General features: G+C 43.7%; 3 protein-coding genes across 6 annotated transcripts in view; 2 read left to right on the top strand and 1 right to left on the bottom strand.

The window, feature by feature from the left end:
* The window catches only part of LOC130377393 (uncharacterized protein C18orf63-like), a 12216-nt gene extending 7911 nt beyond the window's left edge, over nucleotides 1-4305 (bottom strand). The window contains exons 1-7 of one of the 4 annotated variants that reach the window (XM_056584493.1): nucleotides 3808-3842; nucleotides 3563-3700; nucleotides 2934-3062; nucleotides 2436-2514; nucleotides 2131-2187; nucleotides 1252-1363; nucleotides 179-220 (exon numbers count right to left, since the gene is read on the bottom strand). In XM_056584493.1, the coding sequence (XP_056440468.1) occupies nucleotides 179-220; nucleotides 1252-1363; nucleotides 2131-2187; nucleotides 2436-2514; nucleotides 2934-3061 (418 nt within the window). In that variant the 5' untranslated portion in view covers nucleotide 3062; nucleotides 3563-3700; nucleotides 3808-3842. Of the gene's footprint in view, nucleotides 1-178; nucleotides 221-699; nucleotides 893-1251; nucleotides 1364-2130; nucleotides 2188-2435; nucleotides 2515-2933; nucleotides 3063-3327; nucleotides 3843-4127 lie in introns of those variants that run through there. The other 3 variants (XM_056584495.1, XM_056584494.1, XM_056584496.1) reach the window with 3 other exon arrangements.
* A 1046-nt stretch (nucleotides 4306-5351) lies between these two features.
* LOC130377398 (cytochrome b5) lies at nucleotides 5352-10798 on the top strand. The gene is made up of 5 exons (XM_056584504.1): nucleotides 5352-5665; nucleotides 6812-6940; nucleotides 8484-8513; nucleotides 9436-9470; nucleotides 10134-10798. Exons 1-5 carry the CDS (start codon nucleotides 5528-5530, stop codon nucleotides 10216-10218), a joined length of 417 nt encoding a protein of 138 aa, XP_056440479.1. The 5' UTR covers nucleotides 5352-5527; the 3' UTR covers nucleotides 10219-10798.
* Nucleotides 10799-11961: 1163 nt separating this feature from the next.
* Nucleotides 11962-14802, top strand: ppp1r3g (protein phosphatase 1 regulatory subunit 3G). The gene has a single exon (XM_056584503.1). It carries the CDS (start codon nucleotides 12083-12085, stop codon nucleotides 12959-12961), a length of 879 nt encoding a protein of 292 aa, XP_056440478.1. The 5' UTR covers nucleotides 11962-12082; the 3' UTR covers nucleotides 12962-14802.
* Nucleotides 14803-16963: the final 2161 nt, after the last annotated feature.

Here is a 16963-nt window from a genome sequence, read left to right as displayed (position 1 = left end):
AGATAATCAATTCATTATTAATAATATAGTTACTATAGTGGCTAGATGATTTGTTCTGTGTCTCGTTGTTGAAGTATTGAATAATATAACTGGGAATGCAGTAGGTGAGAAATAAGATATTATTTCCACGGTGCTTTGGAGATAATGCTGATGCAATGAGTGCCATACTGTAACTTACGGACAGCGTTCATCCTCCCACTCTCAGTCAGAAACTCCTTTCCTGGCAAGGAAGACGACAATAACGTAATTTGGTAATTATGGTTGTGTAACACACTTACAACACAAGAGGTCTGTCGTTTAACTGATCTACTTTGTGAATGAAGAAATCAGAGATGTTATATTCCAAGGGCGATATTGGCATGATTTTGACATTTGACTTGGATTTTGAATTCAATATTTCATACTTATGAATGTCTAACTACTAACTGGTTACAATGTCCTGAAGTTGATGTAATACTAAGATGCATCAGCCAGTTCAACTGGAATCACAGCAACAGAGAGGAATACAAGGTGTTGCCTAGTCTCACCCGATTAGGTTTATCTAAATGAGATTGAGTGAATACACTGATCTGATAGAGACAACGCCGATATAGAGCATTACATAGCCAATTCACACATGAGGGACATTTGAGAGAAATGGCAACCATTTTGTTTAAATGTGGACACAGATTTACAGGACAAGGTTTCAATTATGCTGACCTTGAAGTCCAAGGATAGAGAAGCCTTCTTAGGGCTCTTATCATAAAACAAACACACACACACACACACACACACACACACACACACACACACACACACACACACACACACACACACACACACGGGAGGTTCAAACAGATAGTTCCTTGTTTGTCTGATCAGGTTTTGTGTTTATGTGTGTGTGTTTGTGCGTGTGTGTGTACGTGACAGTATGTGTGCTGCAATAAGGGTTTATATGAGTTCAAACTGAGTGTTTGTGTGTTAACCAGACACACATCAACACACACACCAACACATCAACACACAGAGGCCATAGGGCAATTCCATATCAGATATAAAGTGGGTACAAGGTGAAGGCTGGTAAGCACAGAGGCAATACTTTATTTAAGACATCTGATGTGATAAAACATGGGTTAAACAGTGAACCAATGAAACAAGCGCTAGCATTATAATGATGAGGGCTCATGTGTATACCGTGCCTACACAGACAGGCAGAAAGGCAGACCAAACAGACCGAGATATGGTCGGACAGCCTGTGCTTTGTGTGTGTACCTGAGAGAAGGTAAGGTCCAGCCTTATTCCAGCAGGGGGCCAGTCTTGTGGTCAGGGAGTAGGACATACAGCACTGAAGAATACCTGGCAACACACACTGTGGTGTACCAAGCTTTACACACACACACACACACACACACACACACACACACACACACACACACACACACACACACACACACACACACACACACACACACACACACACACACACACACACACACACACAACAACAAACAGCACCAAAGACCTCCTCTTATTAGAAAGGCATGTTGGAATTTATTTTATTTGAAGTAACGCACACGCACAATTAACATATGATATATAATTACATATCATATGTCAATAATAATGTATAACTCATTGATAGGGATCGACCGATGCAGATTTTTTAGGGCCGATACGATACAGATATTTTTTCATCAGCCTTAGCCGATACGCCGATGCCGATTTTCTTGAGCCGATATTTATAGCCGATATTTAGAGCCGATACAGCTTTTGCTCCCTCAATCATAAAAATTACACTGATAACAAATGTTACAAGTCTCAATTTAAAAAAAGGAACATTTATTGAACTTCAATATAAAAAACAATATTTAACAAATTGTAAAAACAGGTGAGGTAGAACAAGTAAGAACAAGTAGATGAACAATATTTAACAAATATTAAAAACAGGTGAGGTAGAACAAGTAAAAAAATAAGTAAAAAAAAATAAAAAAATATCGGCGAAAATCAGCCGCTTATCGGCTACAATCGGCTACGATACACGTAAAAAACGCGATAATATTGACCGACCGATATATCGGTCGATTCCTACTCATTGATACAGAAATGTAAGGAAAACATTTGCACTGTCTTTCTATCTATCTGTGCACTTACCTGGAGGTTGTGTCGGTGCCCATAAGCTTGGATGATCCCTTTCTTATAAAATGGCATCTGAAAGAGAAGTTACTTGCAATCGTCACAACAAGCATGCCTCTAATATACTTACACAATGAATTGTGGAAGTGAATTAAATACAGATGAAGAAATAACAGTTGGACTGATAGTACCATTAGCCTTGGAAGATGTTGGTGTGTGTGTGTGTGTGTGTGTGTGTGTGTGTGTGTGTGTGTGTGTGTGTGTGTGTGTGTGTGTGTGTGCGTGTGCGTGTGTGTGTGTGTGTGTGCGTGCGTCAGTCTTACAGCCATGATTAGCCAGATATCCGTTAAGGAATTCAAAGCAGGAGATGCGAAAATGTCAGAGTACAGCAGCACCAATTCCCTAGAACACACACACACACGTACACACACACACACACACACACACACACACACACACACACACACACACACACACACACACACACACACACACACACACACACACACACACACAAACAAACGTTAATGGATACTTTTGTGTTTCTGATTTCTTCGACAATCCATTAACTTTCATTGTCAATTATTAAACATTCATTTCTTAATTTCTGTCAATTATTTAACATTATTTTTGGATAGACTGGGAATATTGGCACCTGAATTAACCATTTTCACAGAGATGTCATAGCAGGCTTCACAAACGTGTGGCCCCAACAAGATACATTTATGGATCAAAGTGTGGTTACTTATCAGTTTTGTCTATTACCAATGCCAAGGGACGTAAAAAAAAAGCAGGCCCAACCGGGTAAGCCTCCTCCATACCTGCAGGTTGTGATCTGCTGGTTCCTGCGGTCCTCTGGGCTCACCTGGAGGGACAGCGAGACCGAACACAGCTTCCTCTGGTCGGGAAGACTGATGAAGAACAGAGACTGCTCCCTGCCTGCACTCATACTAGACAGACGACAGAGCCACAATAAAAAAATCATTAAAATAAGATGTTAACTACATCATATAAAATCAATGTAGAGTATAGGGCTGGTACATCAGAATGCATTATTGGATTAATTTTGTTCAGCGTGCTCTGACATATTAAGTAAGTTATTGAAAAATCCTAAATCAAGTAAATATTCCATCTCGTAGGAGAAATGCTGTGCCAGTATCATCGAAACAATGTCACCACAATACTTTCAAGAAGAAGATGATTAAAAAACATTACTACTATCTCCATAAAGAACATTCAGATGCTTGCTTGTATGCTTCCTAAATGGAGGCAGTCATTTCGATGCTAGGCGACGCAGAAGCCTCCACACGTTATGCAGTGATAATTACAAGTGATACGTATTGGAGGATGTAAACTTATATCACTTAGAATAACCATACAGTAAACCCTCTTAATATCTGCTGTGATAGTCGAGTGGACCACTAGAACCATATGGTTGTCAAACACAAACCTGTGAAGAAAAGTGTTTTTCGATATTTCGTGATGGAACGTTAAATATGAAAAGAATGGCGGAAAAGTACAGTGACGTCAGCAAGAGGAGACAACTGCCTCCGAGTTTCTCCCGCCAAAGATGTTGATATGTGTATTTCTGAAATAAACAAATTTATCAATTCAATTTAAGTTTGCTTTTAACATAATGTGGGTTTTGGTAGAAGGTGGGATTTGGATGAAGCAGTACTAAACATTGAAACCCACACATAAGGTGTTGCGTTCTTGTGAAAAGTCATCAGTCAAGGACGTACGTATCAAGTACTGTCGTAAAACCCGGAAGTGTTCTTGATGCGTTTTTAAATTGGCCGACCAAGCTGTGTTCGAAATCGTTCCCTATACACTCGTTCCCTATTCCCTATATAGTGTACATGATATAGTGCAATATATAGGGAATAGGGAACGATAATTCGGACACTACGCTGAACATTTCTAAACGTAATTTGCGTCAGTAAAGTAAATGCGCCGGGTATTTGTGTGACGCAGACAGATGCGCCCACATCATGTAAACAAAATCAGGCACTCACGAGGAAAGCTGGAGGTTGTATTGATGTTGAATGTTACATTTCCTTGTTCAAGTATTTTTTTTATTAATTTTGAATGTTAAATATTCTATGTTAAATCCCAAATAAATTGTTGACATTTCTAAACGAAAGCCAGAGACTCCATCATTAAATGTATTAGTTTTCGCGGTTATTCAGCTTCTTCTTCTCCTCCGGAAAAATACGACCGCACCGCATTGCATTGTGGTATACGGGAGTAACATGTAGGGAACATCGTATGTACCCTATTTTAAGTCCACTATATAGTGCCCTATATAGTGGACCACTGAGAATTCGAACACCCTACAAAATGGCGTGCACCCTATTTAGTGCACTACATCCATGATGGGGAACGATTTTCGTATTTATAAGGCACATTTAAAAACAGTTTTCACTGGCCAAAGTGCCGTACATGGTGCAAAGAGGCATAAGCTATAAAATAGTCTATATAATAACATTTTAAAAGTATAACAAAGATGGAGGCCTATTCATTCAACATATTTACATACTATTATTTTAAAATGTAAGAGGGGTTTTGTTTTATATATTTTTTTTTATTTTGTATTTAGTCGCTGATAGAGGAAACCCATCGCATCGGCAACGGAAATCCCGGTCGGATCCATCTGATCGTTTGTGAGTGAGTGAGTGTGTGTGTGTGTGTGTGTGTTTTTCTATTCTATTCTCGCTCGTTCGTAATTCTTACATCAATAGCCTACTCTCCAATAATATAATAATAGGCTATTTAGGACAATTGAGAAACGGCAATCTCATACAATCTTTTTCAAGCCACTGATTGTTTATATGTAGGGTACAGCTGGCTTGCCGTGTGAATACGCATAACTTTTCATTTATATGCATTCAAAATATTAACATACTATTTTAAAACTAAAGAGGCGGGTGTTTTGTTTTATATAATTTGTTTGTTCAGTAGCTATATGCCGACATGAGGCCGTAGCACAGTTAACAGATGCTGAGGTGGCGACGTCATCGAGTCCGCTGCTGTTCCAGGGGCGTACTCCCGTCCTTGGAAGTGTGACTTGCCAAGTGCGAACTTCCAAATCCGCGAGTCCCTAATTTGCGTACTTGGTATTAAGTGCACTCCTGTGTGAACCTTTGCCCCTAGTCCCCACCAAGGCCATACATAACTGACCGAGTAGCGCACCAATCAGGGGTCCTAGAAGTAGCACGCCCATTGATCCAGCAGCAAATGGTGTCGGCGGAGCGGTTAGTTACTCCACAAACACACCACCAAACTTCTGCTCTCTGCTCTGAACTGGGTTAAATGTCGCGTCGCGAATGTGCAAAGTCACCCTTCCTAAGTATCTCTACGATTGTATAACTAGAAAGACTTATAGTCACGTTTCGACTGCGGTTGTGACTTAAAAATGGGGGAAAAGACGGAAAACGAGCAAGAGGCTGTCAAATACTACCGACTGTCAGAGATCGAGGAGCAGAATACCTTCAAATCAACATGGATTATCATCAACAATAATGTGTACGATGTCACCAAGTTTCTGGAGGAGGTGAGATCCCAGACACAGGAACATATATTGTTTATAACTTCTCGCTTATATCTTGTACATCCAGGCTGCGTTTTTTTTTTTTTACCGTAATCTAAAAGAGAGAAACCCAATACCATTGTAGGGTGTTTGAATGGCTATCCGCTGTCACGTTATAGACCATAAAGTGAGTCTATAATACAATACGATCTGATCGATACATTGGCGTTTGTTCATGCCAATAGGTGAATTCAGATGATTCAATACTATCATTTAGGAAAGTCAAACATGAAGATATTGTGTTACATAGTGGACGGTTTTTTATTCATTGTTTTCTTTACAGAACAATGGACCGCATTTCTTTAACGTGTGTACCCAGTAGTCCACATAACCAATAGAGGTGAATAAATGTCCAGTGGGCAAAAGTTGTCGTTTAGTAGGTTTAGACAAAAGTACATTGTTGACACTGATATTTTTTTTACTAGCAGACAAACGAATGATTTTAATTAATGATAGATGATCAACATAATAGCAAATACTGAAACGCCATGCGCGTTTGAACCTGTTTGACATACAATAGTTGCTGGGTACAATCAACTCTAGCACACATTCATAAAACCCCATAGCACCACCCCTAGGCTGACGTGTTGCCAATACCTTATAGGAATTCTGTGTGTGACATGTGCACTCCCATTATATGTAGGCTAATCCTTGATATCCCTTCAAATCGATTTAGTCCCTAATAATAATAATAGTAATAATAATAATAATATTATAATAATAATTACTAATTAAAAAAAGTGTATGTTGATAGTCACCATTCATTCTGTAAATAGGGTTCCTCAAACCGTCTTGTAGGAATAGGGTGGCACCAACTCATTTAAGAATAACTTAATAATACATTCTAACACGCAAGAATCAGAGATTCAAACTTTTATTCCTGTTGGTGAATGGGGGTAATACCATGACCATGGTGCTCTGGTTCCTTTGAGCTACACGGTACCACAGTCGAGCTAAACTCTTCTTGCATACCTCCAACGCACCACTAAATTGCCCTTGACCACTGCATTAAGGATGAACGCGGTGGTATTTCCCTTAGTGCCTGAGAAACCACGGGACAGGATGACAAACCGATGGTGTTTCTGCATGTCCATCGCGTCTCCCCTACAGCACCCCGGGGGTGAGGAGGTTCTGAGGGAGCAGGCGGGCGGGGACGCCACCGAGAGCTTCGAGGACGTTGGCCACTCGACCGACGCCAGGGAAATGGCGGCCGACATGAAGATTGGAGAGCTGCACCCGGTGAGTTGGCGGAAGTTGGTGACCTCGATCCACAGAGGAGAATAATAGTATGTAGTAACAGGATATTAACCAGGAGACACTTTTCAGAGCCACGCAAAACATGTGTTTAATCTCTTTTACACTCTAAAAGGAACCCCTCTCGCCACGCCCGCACCTCACATCCTTGCCACCAACTCTTAAATGGCGCTTACCCGTATTACACAGTGCAACAACACTGTGGTCAATTATGTCAGTGTCTGCCCCATAGTGTACGGAGGCTTGCGTGTTGTGAGGGTGAAATGCACTGGGTTTAATCCTGTGTCTGAAGCCTACCTGTAGGGGTCCTTGACCAAGATGTCTAACCCCGGTGTAATAATTACACCTTACTTTTCTACTTCATCATCATCCTTTCCCAAGAGAAGAACGCAAACAACAAGTTAATGCATAAAGATATTTTTTCTCTATCAATCATTTAATTCTGTGAGAAAATGATATAGCTTTAACTGTTGCTACAACTCAAGCCACTGGAGGCTGCTAATGGGAAAAATTGCATTGTGCAATGTAGGTTTATTGGTATGTGTTATGGATCTAAAATCCTTTGTCAGACAGTTGGATAAAGCATGTGCTACATAACTTAATACAGATGAATGGAAAAAGCAAGGTAGAGAGGTTGTCACACCGAAGTAGGAAGGGGTTCCGTAGCTCGAGATAGAGATCTTCATCAGCAGAACATCATAAAGGGTGTTGTTAATGTTAACCTTACACACAATATCATGCAGGGTGTTGTTAATATTTCTTCATCAGCAGAACATCATAAAGGGTGTTGTTAATGTTAACCTTACAAACAATATCATGCAGGGTGTTGTTAATATTAACCTTGCACACAATGTAGATGAGACACCCATCAGCAATCATCAGACCTGAGGAGAGACAGTGGACAAGGAGAACGACCTGTAGACAGACCTGATGAACTTCCAGACGGATAGAAAGGGTGTCTGTCTGCCTGCAGTAAGGAGGAGCATGCATGCTTAATTCAATACATGCATTTCCAGGAAGGCAAGACAAAACTCAGTTTTTATTATTACAGATGGTAGTGTAATTACTATCCCATCTAAGTTCTCTCAAATAGTAAAGGCATTCCGAGCTTCTTGCGATTGCAAACAGACTGTGGCCAATCCCTGTTTATATTTTATTAGTTAATATAATAAACTTTTCAATAGATACTAGAGATCATGTAAGGCCTGAATGCCAATTTAAAAGGGTAAATTGACTGGTTGTTGAGTTTTCCCTGCGTTCTAGGCACGAGTCTATGCACAACTTCAGTGAATCATGGCAATATGGCAGAATATTGAAAAGGCAGATTCGATTTTTTGACTTCCTTCACACATTTTAAATCTATGGCACCCGGTGGTAAAACACCATAAAATCCTGTTTAGCACTAATCTCTCTCTCTCTCACACTCTCTTTCTCTCTCTCTACCTCTCCCTTCTCCCTCCCCAATTTCTATCTACCGCTTCATCTGTCTCTGTCTTTTGTCTCTCTCTGTCTCTGTCTCTCTATGCAGGAGGACAGAGAAAAGATCGTTAAACCACAGGTAAGTGAAATGGATTTCTATTTCTCTAGCCATCACCCCTGTGTTCTCTAGGAGCCCCTCTATCATGGCCCTGAAACAGGCCAAATGGATCCAATCGGTCCTGTTTAAGATGTGGACTCCTAGTGTCCAATAAGGAACGACAGAGGGCAACAGACTTTGTGAGGGACGTTGTCACAGCTCGCCATGTAGGGGTTTCCTTGCTGAATTCTGTATGGGAGGAAGAATGATTGCGGGTCAAGTCAGTTGTATTTTGTATAGCCCTTAATCACAGTTACTGTCTCAAAAGGGCGTTGCAGGTCATTTATTTATGACACCCCTAAAAAGGGCAATAATCAAATTTATTATCAAAGAAGAAACCCTTGAGTAGGAATGCAGAAGGAGAGATCCCTCCTTCCATCCCTGGGAGGAGGGATCTCTCCTTCTGCATTCCTACTCAAGGGTTTGCAATGGGTGCTATAATTTACGTGCATATTTTTACGAGAAAAATGGTCTTTCCACTTAAACATATATGGTGATCCCACTCTGTATGTACGGTGATGCTACCAACTAACCCTGCGAGGCTGTTGGCTACGGATGCTGAACTTTATCCCCAACGCAAGGCACAACAACACCTTGGCACAAACCGCTAGAGCTCCGCAAGGCGCTACGGCTCCGTCTGCAGTGAGGAAGGGCTCCATAGTTAACATCAGAGTGGAATTAGACTGGATGTTTGGTTCTGGGGGTCTTTATGATATTATAATGAGTATTATTATTGTTATGCACTTAGCTGGAGGGTTATGGTAAATCAGTTTACGGTCATACTCTGCTTAAGGGGTTAACCATGTTTCCTGGCCTGTGTCACTGTGAGAGGTGAGGCCCATACCTTTGTTTGTATCTTTGGTTTGTTGTATTTCTGTAATGTTTATTTTCTGCTCTGCTGCAGGACCCATATCTGAACGTAGCCACCGTGCAAACGAGGTACATGTACACCCACAAAACAAACATACCCACCAGACTGTACAAAATCAGACGTAGCACCTCTGGTATCACCAATTGGTTTGCTAACGCCATTATGAAGCCGCAGATTTCGTGTTTCGGAGACCGCCAGCAGCAGTAACTATCCATATTGGCCACATTGAGGGCAGGAATTGAATGTAGTCTATGGCCCAACTTCATCCATATTCAACTATGAACAAATTTTTTATTAAATAAAACGGTCAAAAGGGACCTCTCCAAATACATAAAATGTAGATGAACTAACCAACATCCTAACCGAACAAAGAAACAATGTACTCGATATTATGAGAATCAAATCACATTTGTTCTAATTGACTCAGAATGGTGCCCTTTTTTTTGCATCGCGGGACCCCTAAAGGCCGATACATGAACTGCGTGCTAAATGCAGTCAGGGCTTCACCAACAGGCTGCCATAGCCCCGGCTTCATACCAACGTACAGACGCTGCCGCCCGCTTCTGGATCATTAAATGCTTTCTAGGTTGTTTCTACATTTCTGCCGGGCCACAAAAGTCCATCCAATCAATAGTGACTGATAATTGATTGACTATGACAAAGAATAAACAGGACGTATCAGTAGCAGTAGTTTTGTATCTCACTAGCTGTTACTGGTGTCTGTTCCCCAGTTCCTGGACTAGCTGGTTGATCCCCCTCCTGGCGGCACTGGCTGCCACCCTGCTGTACCGCATGTGTACCGCAGAGAAGCAGTGACCTCACGTACGCCCCAATCACCAACTGAATGGGTACATTCCACAGTCCGTCCGTCCCCGTCCCCCTGAACCAAGATGGCCGCTATCTGGAGATTGGACCATGTGCTTTATTGAACACAGCGCCGCCATGCAAGAGAAGTAATGATATTCATTGCCGGCTATGTGATTTGATCAGGACATTTTTAGAGCGTAGAAATAGAGTTTCTAGAGGTTGGATGAAGTTGTTTTCATGGGATTTGCGGCGGGAAGATGCAATGCACAAGATGAGGAAGATGTTCCTATTCTAGGGTAACTCTATATTTGAATGTGCTATCTATCTTTAACATAACTATATTATGCTATTTGGCTAATTTAGCAGAACTGTTAGTAGAATTTCCAAGCTTAATCATGTAGAAACCACTGTATTATCACGTTGTAAACTTTCACCCATTTATTATCATTCCATGACTTAAATATGAATGTCCTTTTTTAATTCAAGATTCTCAAGCAATGCAATGCATCTATAATTTTCTACCAATATGTATGTGTTTTTTGACACTATAAAAAATGCAATCTTCAACAAAGCAAGTTTACGTGTGATTATTACTGTATACAACCAGACTGCATTTGGAAACAATAGACAGATGATGTGCCATGCACTATTAATGTAGCTATACTGATCATTTACATTTCTGAATTTTGCAAAATTATACGGTTACCTCTGTGTTGCTAAATTAATGTTTCCTTATGTAGGAAACATAGGCATGACTTGTCATCAACTACTAAAAACCTTTCTGTCAATACCCCCAGGAGCAACAGGACAGAGGCTTGACAGGGGATTTGTTAAATATGTAGTCAGCATAAAATACAGATTCAATTATAGACTAGCACTGCCATCTAGTGGTGGTAAAAGTACAAGTGAACATGTTCCACAAGATGATAGGTTGCATTGAAGTAAGGCTACAGCCGATATGTGTTGGACTTCTTCTTCAATGTTCGGCAAGTGATGATTTATTTTATGAGAAAGGGCCAAAAAAAGCTTGATTTTGGGGATCTTTGGTGTCATTAAAGATGTGCGCCAGCAGCATATTGTTTTGTGTTAAACAACGATATATCAATAAACCGAGAGGCATACAAATAGACATATGTCATACTCGTCCGGTTACCTAATCAGAATACTGGCGCACTGACGTCATAGATGTCCCTGGCTTCAGTTTCTCGGCAGGCCTACTCTTGGTAGGCCTACTTGTTTACAGAGAAACAATAACAAAAAAAAAAACACCAATGGAGTCTACAAGTGGAAAAAGGTTGAATTAATGTATTGTGGCGAGCAGCACGGGAAGGACGAGACGGGAGCCCAGGTTAAACGGTTGTGCAACTCTCCTGCCCCTTACTCCGCAAACGACTCCGAGAGTTGGCTTTATTGAACGCACAACGAACATAACAGAAACACGGCACACCTGACCAACACACACAACCTGGGGGCCCCGCAAAGGTCCAAACCCCTATGACAGTTGAACCCCTTAGAATCCCTTGCGCGACCCCGTAGGAGTCGCCACAGTATTCTTGACTTTCATTTCGGAGAGGGACCGATTGACACATATAAATAGGAGAGTCTGTGTTTATGTAACCGGACGACGTGACGTCACTATGACGTCATTGTAACAACATTACGCGCCGTGTTCGTATAAAGTAGACATAACCCCAATGCCTTCCGATCCCAACCGCTGCCGTTTAAGATCACAACACGTTAAGAGGGGGGGGGGGGGGCGTGTCTCTTTAAAGTTGTCAACCTGTCAGCTCAACATTAACCCACCAGCCCGCACTACGCGGACTTGTGACCGGGTTGGAACAGATAAGGGGTGCGCGGCACCAGCACCGCACCGATGTCCAGCGAAGACGCACTTCTCCAGCCGAACGGCGCAGGACAGCCGCCGCCGTTTGCCCCGGGACCGAGCTCTTCCATGAAGGCTGCAGGGGGGCACGGGGATGGAGGAGGTGACATGGCTGGAGGAGGGTGGAGAGAAGAGGCAGAAGACGGCGACGAGTGGGAAGACGACCTGGACTCGTATCAGCTGGAGAAGCGCATGAATGACCGAAGACGAGCCAAGTCTTTACCCGCCAGCTTCTTCGAGGAGGACATCCCCTCGAACGGCGAGGGGAGGAAGCGGGTCAAGTTCGCCGACTCCATCGGTCTGAACCTGGCCAGCGTCAAGCACTTTAACACGCTCGAAGACCCCCAAGTCCCCACCAAAGTGCTGTCGAGGTTGAACAGCTACCCGCAGCACCAGCAGGACCTCCTTGGGGTCGGCGAACTTTTCCAGTCGGCCCTCACCATGGACCGCCTGGTCCGGTGCTTCCCGCAGCCGGCGGAATCGAGCGGGTTCGAGACCAGGGTTCTAGACCAGCGGGTCTGTCTCGAGAAGATCACCATCACCCAGTTTGACGTGCGGGGGCAGATCCGAGTGGGCGCCACTTTTCCCAACCAGGAGGTCGGTGTGAGATACACGTTCAACGACTGGCTCTCCCACGTGGACGCACAGGCCCAGGCCTGTGCGTCGGGGAGCGTCGGGGAGCGTTTTACCTTCACCATGTACACACCGCCCTTCCTAGACCCCAGTTCCTCAGTCAGTTTCGCCGTATACCTACAGTGTGACGAGGGTGTTTTTTGGGACAACAACGAAGGGAAGAACTACACTCTCAAGCACCACTGTTTCCCGAGCTGCGCGGCGCCTTACGTCAGCGCGGCCTTCCACGCCACCTGAAGTGTGGGAGACCGTGCGCGCCATGGTGCTCCATTATGGTGGCGCTTCGTTCCATCGTTGTAATAATTTCCCTAATTGTTCGACAATTCAGTGGCCCTGTGTTCTAAAACGTGTTGCAGTGGTCACGCAAGGGGCATGTCCTGACTTCCAACTATGATGTCTTGTTACCGTTAGGTTCCAAAAGTTTGAATACAATTTTTGTAAAATTTTATTAAAACTATTCATTGTTGCCAATATTCGCCTGAATTGAAAGTCACTTTAAAAACCCATGTGAAGATAGCTGGACTGACATAAATATGGTTCAATGGATTTATTTTTTGAAGAAGACAAGGAAGGATGAAGCTAATAATGCTATACATGCTTGGGATGCTCACATGCCACAAGCATACCCAAAAAAATAAGAATGGATGTACCATGAATCAGATGGAGAGTGACCAGTGCCTTACTGGCGGCCCCCTATCCCCTATCCCCTATCTCCCGTTCTGCAGGAGGCTTCTGGTTAATGAGTTCTGTACGGACTGAGCTGAGCAAACACACCAGGGGCCCCACCTCGGTCCATACACCTCATCGATCGACCCGCATATGCCTGTTATCAATTATATATATAATTTCATGGTCATGTTATGACCGATTGAAATAAATTGTTCTTATAAAATGATTATACAGTATGCCTTATCGTCACAAGGGTCCATTGTATTGAAAACTGCTGTGCTATTGAATTGGGATGATCGGGATATGATCCATAGGTCGTATCCCAGGTGGACCAGGTGACCTTTGCACAGATATGATTGGTTTAGCTTGGGACTGGCTGTGATGGCTGTATTATTGGCCAGTAAGCGTTCAAGCAGGACAACCCTTAACCTATTAAGCTGATCTGATGCTTCGCACCAGTTCTGCATCATCGTACCTGTTTAGATCTATACATTTAACCCCATAATTCTAAAACAATAATAATATTAGGAACACAGATGCTTGTGTCTTTACAGGCAAGTTTTATGGAGCAAGCTGGAATCAACTAAAACAAAACATCTAAAGGGCAGTCTACCCAATATTTCAGAACAATTGAGATCCTCAAGCACTACAACAGAATCTCGCGAGCGAATGTTTAATTTGGTCTGGCTCCCCTCCATGCTCCCCTCCCATACCAAAAGGTTTCTGCACAGTATCTAATAGACCGACTTAGAGCCTATAGAGAGAAGAGTTGCGACCCTCTCTGATCTCGGCGGCGGGGTGGTCACGTGGTTCATGTAAGCCTGTATAGTTCCAAACACGCCGCGCTGCAATGTTCTTCTATGGGACTGACAGCAGCGATTGCAATATTGAATCGTAAATATAAATAAAAAAAACACATACCCAAGTACTTTTCTGACTATTGTTGCATATTTGTAAATGTCAGTTTTTCATTTGGAGTGGTAGGGTGACAACTGAAAGCTACTTAGACGTTTTTATGTTTGAGGGAAAGCTTCACGTTCGTGTTAGCATGGGTAGCACTAGGCTATTTACTTTAGTGGCTTAACCTTAACTTTTACCTTAATACATCTGTTCTGAAATCATAGACAATTCAAAATGTTATTTGGACTACTGGATTTCCTTAATTTTGCTTGTAATTCCGATTCACTTACCCGTGGTCAGAGAGCGATTGAGAAAACAATCAACAATTCATTTAGCATTTAGTTTCCAGGCAACTTCTTCTGATGAGGCAGGAGCTGACCACACAACCATGATACTTTAAGACTAAGCCATACACAGGATATCAAATATATTAAAGAATAACAAATCATTATGCTTGGATGAATGAAACAGTGTTTTTTTTATTAAACAATGAGTGAGACAACAAGAGTGTGTGTGTGTGTGTGTGTGTGTGTGTGTGTGTGTGTGTGTGTGTGTGTGTGTGTGTGTGTGTGTGTGTGTGTGTGTGTGTGTGTGTGTGTGTGTGTGTGTGTGTGTGTATCCAACTGGAAAAACAACAACAAAGTGAAGGAGCAGGGTTGAATATCGTGTATATATATCTGAGTGTTAACAAGAGAGGAATACGGAGAGGAAAGGAGACAATTAAAAAAGCAATAAAAATAAAATGGACCACTGATTATAAAACCCTCCAGCAAATATAGATTCCACTGCTTAACATCTGCACGCTACAACAAGTATGACTAAGAACAACAAAGCAAACATACAGTAAGTGTGAACAAGAACAGCAAAGTAGAGCCAGGGGGTATCAATAAATAAAACAAACTTAGTCATGCGTGGAACAAGAACAACAGATGTGTGAACAGGTGTGCGTTGTGGCAACCCCACTCCGTCAGCCATGGACAAGCCGCATCAGCACCCTGAACAGCGCCCTCTATGCGGGCAGGTAGTCCCTACAGGACCCCGCCGACCACGAGAACGGGCCTTACCAGGCGGCCTCCGCACCCTTATTCCCCATTGTGGAAGAACCTAAGTTATATTCCTTTTTCCGTTTTTCTTGAGCGGGACGAAATAAATCGTTGCACTGCAACCCTGTGTGAGCATCTCATTGAGAAATCCCAGCCGACGACGAGGGGGTTGCCCCAGTGGTGGAGAATGCAGGCAACGCGATCCCTTGACCTCAACCCAACCCAGACCACGATGCAGCCTGCCGAACAACCCGCAACGAGGGACGAGGAGATCGACATGCTGCGGAGATGCATGATCCATGATCCAGATCGCTCGGGAACCTGCCTACGCCGCCCCCACTAAGGTTGACTGACTAAGGTTGGACCGGACGACGACGTTGAGGCGTACCTCGAGGTATTCATGAGGACCGCGGAACGCGAACAGTGGCCAGCGGACCAGTGGGGCCACATCCTAGCACCTTTCCTGACCGGAGAAGCACAGCATGCCTACCGGGATCTCACCCCCCACCAGGCGGGGCAATACTTGACGCTCAAACGGGCCATCCTTCGCCCACTATGGACACAGCCTCCCCGCCCAGGCGCAACCCTTCCATGATTGGACCTACGACCCGCTCGGCTCAGTGAGGAGCCAGATTTCCCCTCTCCTCCGGCTGGCCGAGCGGTGGCTCGTAGGAGGCGATGGTCCCCCTATGCTGGACCGGCTCGTCATAGACCGCTGCATCCGATCCGCCTGGAACCAACCCCGAACGGTGTACGACCACACAGGACTCCTGGAGAACCATCAAGTCACCCAGCGGTTGTGCGGAGGAACAGTCCCGCCTCCTGGGAGGGGGGGAGCCGCGGACCGAGCGCCGCGGAAGACGGCCAAAGAAAACCAATGCCAGGGTGACGCACTGGTTCATGGCTCTGCAGGACTACCGCTTCCAGGTGGTCCATCGGCCTGGACGGGCTCACGGCAACGCGGACGCACCATCCCGAAGGGACGCCTGCCTAGGGCTAGCCGGAGGAACCCCCGGCTTGCTGCTGAGGATGGGGGTGTGTGGCAACCCCACTCCGTCGGCCATGGACATCAGCCGCATCAGCACCCTCTCCGCGGGCGCTGTTAATTAATCTATAGCATCAGACGCACAGTACTCCGCTGACTAGCTAACACCGTCAAATTATGCAGATTAAACCTAAATAAAACCTGTTGTTAATCAACCTTATTAAGCTTTCCTAGTAATCCTACATCAATAACTAACGGAATAAAAGTTGTCAGAGATTCACTACTGAACTTCTGGTGTAGTGATGCCTTCACAGCTGGCGAAATCGAGCTGACTAACAAGCAGGCAATGACTGAAAATCGGTCGTCTACCAAGATAAAAATATATATAATTACGCTGTGCACATACAAATAAAGATCAGTATATGCATCATAAAGGCCCTCTGATATAATATAGAGAGTTGACAATTCAAAAGAGGTAGCTATTTAATCAACTTACGGGCCAGCAATGGAAATGAATGATGTCCAACGCCGTAGAATGGATGTTTGGAACTATGTGAGGCTCCATATCCCGGAAGTAGGCGCTACAATGGAGTCCAATGGAAGTGTCGCCACTCTGCTATATCTATCACTCTGGACCGACCA

The sequence above is a fragment of the Gadus chalcogrammus genome, chromosome 23 (genome assembly GCF_026213295.1).
Source record: "Gadus chalcogrammus isolate NIFS_2021 chromosome 23, NIFS_Gcha_1.0, whole genome shotgun sequence".
Classification (NCBI taxonomy): domain Eukaryota; kingdom Metazoa; phylum Chordata; class Actinopteri; order Gadiformes; family Gadidae; genus Gadus; species Gadus chalcogrammus.
This window is presented reverse-complemented; position numbering and strand designations above follow the sequence as displayed.

What these genes read in the sequence shown, in the direction of transcription:
- LOC130377398 (XM_056584504.1), top strand. Translation starts at nt 5,528, where the DNA reads ATGGGGGAAAAGACGGAAAACGAGCAAGAGGCTGTCAAATACTACCGA. An exon ending in AGATTGGAGAGCTGCACCCG is followed by an intron (nt 6,941 to 8,483) that starts GTGAGTTGGCGG and finishes CTCTCTATGCAG; the next exon opens with GAGGACAGAGAAAAGATCGT. An exon ending in GTAGCCACCGTGCAAACGAG is followed by an intron (nt 9,471 to 10,133) that starts GTACATGTACAC and finishes TCTGTTCCCCAG; the next exon opens with TTCCTGGACTAGCTGGTTGA.
- ppp1r3g (XM_056584503.1), top strand. Translation starts at nt 12,083, where the DNA reads ATGTCCAGCGAAGACGCACTTCTCCAGCCGAACGGCGCAGGACAGCCG.